This window comes from Monodelphis domestica, chromosome 8 (assembly GCF_027887165.1).
Source record: "Monodelphis domestica isolate mMonDom1 chromosome 8, mMonDom1.pri, whole genome shotgun sequence".
NCBI lineage: Eukaryota > Metazoa > Chordata > Mammalia > Didelphimorphia > Didelphidae > Monodelphis > Monodelphis domestica.
In genome coordinates, this window is record NC_077234.1 from 4,258,747 (window position 1) to 4,264,746 (window position 6,000).

Sequence of the window (6,000 nt, forward strand, 5' to 3'; positions counted from 1 at the left end):
ATCTATCTATCTATCTATTCATCCACCGATCCATTGAAGATTGTGATCTCCAAAACTAAACAGATCCTTTTGGATGTGGTCTGCCTAGGCAGAAGGCCATAGGCCTCATCTATCCTCCTGTGCTGGACTGAGGGATTCTCTCAGTGTGGGGGCCAGCAGGAGCATTACCTTGAGTTGGACCTGAATTAGTGAGGATCTTTTGGGTAAGAGCAAATGGTTCACTACTGCTGAGACTCTTCAGACCAAAATGGAAGTGGCAAGAACAAATGCAATGTGCATAAATGTAGAAAAGGGGAACCATAAGAAAAAAATGGGCTAATGAGAGGATAGGAAGCTTCCTTTTTCCCCATTACCCTCCAGATTACCTTGACTTTACCTCTTTTGTGCCATTGGGCTAAGGTTTGGGTTCTCTTTATAGTTCTTATATATGTTCTTACAGTTGGACGTGTTTTATCCCAGGGAACATTAACTCCTTGTGAGGAGGGAATGCCTTATTCTTTGCCTGTTGTAGCTCAGGCTCTAACATAGTGTCTGGAATACAACAGGTGCTTAATAAATGCTTGTACATTGATTATTGGATTGAGGGTGTCTCTCATGGGGCATAGTGGATAAATGAGTTAGGACCAGATTGAGCAGACTTTTAATGACAGGCAGAGGAGTTTGAACAATCAGAAGAGTAATGGGGAGTCATTGTGGGGTCTAGAGTGGGAACATAATGCCATAAAAATGCATTTTGTGGAAGATCAATCTGGCACTAGGGTACAAGAGAGCTTTATACAGGTAAGGAATTCAAGAAGCAGAGTCTACTCACTGTTCCTCACCCAAAGTCCTCCATCTTCCATCTCTGAGCCTGTGCACTGTCTGTCCTTTCTTATTGAAATATATTCTCTCTCCTTCATCTCTTAGTTCCTTTCAAGAAAAATAGTCATGGGGCAACAGCTAGGTGGCTCATTAGATCAAGAGCAAGGCCTATAGATGGGAGGTCCTGGGGTCAAATGTGGCCTGAGACATTTCTTAGCTGTGTGACCCTGGGCAAGTCACTTACCCCCAATTGCCTAGCCCTTATCACTCACTCTTCTACCTTGGAACCAATACTCAGTATTGATTCTAAGACAGAAGGTAAGGGTTAAAAAAAGAAACATTCACAAATTAGAGAAGAGAGGTTCCATATCTGGATGCAATTGGCAGACTAGGGAAATTGTCTTGAGGAGATCTCTGCTCCTCTTTCTTACTGACTACTTCTATTTCTGGGTCTTTCCTAGCTCATTTGCACACCCACCTCTTGGAGGATCTACCTTGTCGTTATGCTTGCTGTCAATCTGATCCTGTCCCTGGTTGTGGAGGTAAGTGCCCTTGGGTTATTGGAGATGTTAATGGCTACTCAACAAATGTTTAGAAAATGCCAATGGGAAGCTCTAAAGGACAAAGGTCCAACAGTCCAGTCTTCCAGAGTGCTCCTCATCAATAATGATGGGTGTGCGTCGGAGGGAGAATGTTTCCTGTCAGGCTTTGTGACCCTGACTCTGGCTGGGAAATCCAAGATAGTTATTTCATCTCAGAACTCCTGTTTCATGTTCCCCAGTTCAAGAGGCCATTTCTCCTTTTCTTTCTTCCTTCTCCTTCCTCTCTTCCTGCTCTCAATTCTGATCTTCCTTCTCAACAACTTCTCACATCTGGGCTGATCGCCTACCAATCCATCTTTTGGAAACCCTGTTACCTAAGGACAAATTCCTCAGTAGAGTAGAAGGGAACTTTAGAATCCTACCTGATTCTCACCCTTCTGGGACTGCTACATTCCCCTTTCTTTGCTATTAGAATGCAGCCTCTCACTTTTCCGTGGTGCCCTGTATGGTCTCTGGGGGTCTGATGACATTGAGGGGGGAAGATTTAGGGAGACTCTTATGATGGTTTGCCTGTATGAACTTAGAGTGAGCAGTGAAAAGGCTGGGAATGTGACCTTGGTCTCCTACTTTGACGTTATCCAATGAGGAGCCGGTATTCCAAATGTTCAGAACCACAGACAGCTCAGAACCACAGAAGCACAGACAAGCAGGTCTCCTTGATGAGGGCTCTCCAGAAGGACCTAGATGCAGTCACTCCTGCCCTCCTGAATGGTGGCACCCAGAGGTGCCCGGTGCCCTGGCAGTGTGGGTGCTAATACAGCAAGTGATTTTTAGAGGGCTTTATGATGTGCCAGGAACTAGTTATAGGTTTGCTGACCAAATTCTGATAATAACCCCCACTATTAGACCGTTGTTCAGCCGCCCAGACTCCAAATCCAGTGGTTTTGCCATTGCACTAAGCCCGTTCCCTTATTTTGTCCTTGGGCTGAGGAGGAAATGGAAGAGCAAATGCATGGCATTAAGGACGCCATGGAGTCTCTTTCCTCTGCTGAGGCGTGTGGATGACACTGGGGTCTCTGACGCAGCAGAATCAGAGGACCACAAGCTCACTGGATAGAACTATGCGGCTAGGCCGGCTTCTAGGGAGCAGGCCCTGGCACAGGCCAAAGCTACAACTCTCAGGTCCTTCACCTGGGGTGCTCCATGAGCCTGGCCTTGGAATCCCCCCTGAGATGTGGCACTTTCCTGGTCTGAGCCTAAATGTCCTCATTGCAAAATGAGAACAACAATACCCATGGTGCCTACTTCCCAGAGATGCTGCCACACTCTATGGCTTCATGGTTAATAAAAATAATGATGGTGATGATGACAACTAGCATTCATGAGCCTTATAAGGTCTGCAAAGCATCTACGTTATAGCTCTCTCTCTTTTTTTAAACCCTCACCTTCCATCTTGGAGTCAATACTGTGTATTGGCTCCAATGGGAGGGAACGGTAGGTTAAGCAGTGGATAGAGGGTTAACTTGGAGTCAGAGAGACCTGAGTTCAAATCCTACCTCAGGCATTTTATAGCTGTGTAATCCTGGATACATCACATTTCTCTCTGCCTTTGTTTCCTCACCTCTAAAATGGGGGTAATAACACCAAATTCAATAGGATTGTTGTGAAGATTAAATGAGTTCTTCTAACAGTTACACTAATCAAAAATGTAATAGTCTTGGCTCAGTGGATTGAGAGCCAGGCCTAGAGACAGGAGGTCCTAGGTTCAAATCTGGCCTCAGATACTTCCCAGCTGGGTGACCCTGGGCAAGTCACTTGACCCCCATGGCCTAGCCCTTACCACTCTTCTGCCTTGGAGCCAATACACAGTATTGACTCCAAGACAGAAGGTAAGGCTTAAAAAAATGTAATAGTCTGCCTCTCTGAACGTAATGTATTGAAATGAAAATGTAGCAGTCTGTTTCTCTTTTCTTCCTTTTTTTTTTAAACACCTTCTGTCTTGCAATCAATACTGTGTATTGGTTACAAGGCGGAAGAGCGGTAAGGGCTAGGCCATGGGGGTTAAATGACTTGCCCAGGGTCATACAGCTGGGAAGTGTCTGAGGTCAAATTTGAACCCAGGACGTTCTATCTCTAGGCTTGGCTCTCAACTGTTTCTCTTTTCCAGGCATCCTGGGAAAGCTGATGCTGGGATTATTCCAGCTGAGACTGAGTGACTAAATTTCAGAGATTTTATGGACAGGATTCCTTCTCTGATTAGTGATTGGACCCCCGACTCCATACAATTCTGACATTCCAATTAGGTTTTATTCACTGGGCATAACCTGGACAGGGACAGGGAGAGGGTGGCTACTTGGGGACTGTGAGAAACTAGACGAGTTTAAGTGTTTAAAGCCTCCGGCAGTGGATTAGTGTACAGAGTTGTCTATAATTTGTATTTGGGAAACTGTTACTTTGCGAGAGCGTTTAATTCACCCAACAGCCCAAATGTCCGAGCCCTGTGGACTGAGAGAGAGCCGAGGAGAGCTTTGCTCCCCGGCACTCTAAGGGACCGCTCTGACTGCCACCATTCTGTTTTGCAGGAGGCCATCATTGAAAACCGAGCCCTGTGGCTGGCCATCAAGCGAGTTTTTGGATATCAGTCCAAAAGCCAGTACAGAAAATGGCAGAGGGCGGTGGCCAACGAGCCAGCCTGGCCACCCCTGAACCACACTTCTTACTCTGACAGGCCCGAGAGTGCCAGAGGGGTGTCTTACAGTAACCCCGTGTTTGAGAGTCACGAAGAGACGTCGTGAAGGACCCACACCGTGGGGGTCTGGAGTCAGTATGGCCTGACAAGACCGAAGGGGATAAATGGACCCACTTTAGGAACTGTTTAGCCCCAGAAAGTCCCTTCTCATGGAAACTAGAGCTTTTGATGAACAGAGCAAATCATGATTATCAATTAAAGTCTTTTTGTCCAAGTCATGTGTATGTGGTGGGCCTGAAGCTCTTTCTAGTTCTCTTTCTTCTCTCTTCCCTGGTCCGTGGACGTTTCTTGGCTATTCAGCTCCCTGAGGATTCCCAGAGGAGGAGATGAATACTTAGGTCCCGAGGCTTTCAGAGAGGAAGAGAGCAAAAGCACCCCCAGATCTGATGAAAAAGTTCAATTTCTCTCCTTCCTCCCTTCCTTCCTTTCTTCCTCTCTTTTCTCTCTTCCTTTCCTCCCTCTCTCCTTCCTTCCTTTCTTCCTCTTTTCTCTCTTCCTTTCCTCCCTCTCTCCTTCCTTCCTTTCTTCCTCTCTTTTCTCTCCTCCTTTCCTTCCTCTCCTTCCTTCCCTCCCTTCCTCCCTTTCTTCCTCCCTTTTCTCTCCTTCCCTCCCTCTCTCCTTCCTTCCCTCCCTCTCTCCTTCCTTCCCTCCCTCTCTCCTTCCTTCCCTCCATCACTTCCTCCCTCCCTCCCCTCACACTCAGCCCACTGCAACAGCTGCTCCCCCACCCCACCCCCTGCTCTAACTCCTGACCTTCCCAGCTTCCTTTAAGTCCCAGTTAAACCCCCAGCATCCATGAGAAGCTGTCGCAGCACCAGCATTCCAGGGTCTTCCCCTTGTTCCTCATTCCCTGTTTCTCCTGTCTACTGAAAATTTGTACCTAGACCACGAGCTCTCTTTCCTTCCCTCCCTCCTTCCTCCTTCCTTCCTTCCTTCCTTCCTTCCTTCCTTCCTTCCTTCCTTCCTTCCTTCCTTCCTTCCTTCCTTCCTTCCTTCCTTCCTTCCTTCCTCTACTTTCTCTCCTTCTCCTTTCCTCCCTCTCTCCTTTCTTCCTTTCTGATGCCTCTTCTGTCTTCTCAGCCTAACTAGGGAGTAACTTTTCATAAGAAAGCCTGAAAAACCAACCCATCCAACCCTAGCCAACACATTCATGGAATCTAACAGCATGTTCATTGTCTATGTAGCCTTCCGTTCCCTTCGTTGTGAAGAAGATGCATCGCTTTCCTCGCTCCTTTTTTCATGATCTTCTCACTCCTATTCCTGGTCTTTTCTGTGCCTTTTGTCATCTCGCCAATGCCTGGAGGCCAAGGCATTTCCGTACTTCTGCGGCAGGTATGCTACTTGGTCGATATTTTCCATGTTCTTAAAGGTGTCCGTGTTGTCTCCTCATGATGACTGTAAGCCCCGTGAGGTCGGGGGATGCTTCGCTGTCGTCTTTTATCTTCAGCACCAAGCATGGTGCCAGGCATAGAGAATGTGACTAATAAATGCTTGTGGATTGATAGACGTAAGAGAATGGATGATACAGAGGCTGCCCTCATTGAGCTGATGCTTTTGGGGGGGGGGAGATGACTCCAATACTGGAAACAATTTAATGGCGACCACGAGGCAGAAGTCGAAGACAACAGGCCAGACGATGCTCAGTTTAGTGAGGTCGAGTGCCATTGTAGAGGCCACATGAGGCAACGTGGTTTTGGAGTCATTAGGACCTAGGTTCAGATTGCATCCCTGAGCTTAGCTAATTGGGCAAACCTTGGGAAGTCCATTGTCCATTCTAAGGCTCAGGACACTCCAAGACCATAGTTATGGATTGTTGACTCTCTTGGAATGCCTGCTTTGAGGATGCTCTGGGTCCTGGCATCACTGACCCATGATGGATGGTGCTCATGACAGGCCATGGGGCATAGG

At 47.2% G+C, this 6,000-nt stretch overlaps 1 protein-coding gene across 1 annotated transcript in view; it reads left to right on the forward strand.

The window, feature by feature from the left end:
- LOC100013946 (probable cation-transporting ATPase 13A4) overlaps nucleotides 1-4,310 on the forward strand; it is a 101,287-nt gene extending 96,977 nt beyond the window's left edge. Inside the window, exons 29-30 of the mRNA XM_007502446.3 lie at nucleotides 1,263-1,343; nucleotides 3,926-4,310. Of these exons, the coding sequence (XP_007502508.1) occupies nucleotides 1,263-1,343; nucleotides 3,926-4,138 (294 nt within the window). The 3' untranslated portion in view covers nucleotides 4,139-4,310. The remainder of the gene's footprint in view (nucleotides 1-1,262; nucleotides 1,344-3,925) is intronic.
- The last annotated feature ends 1,690 nt before the right edge of the window (nucleotides 4,311-6,000 follow it).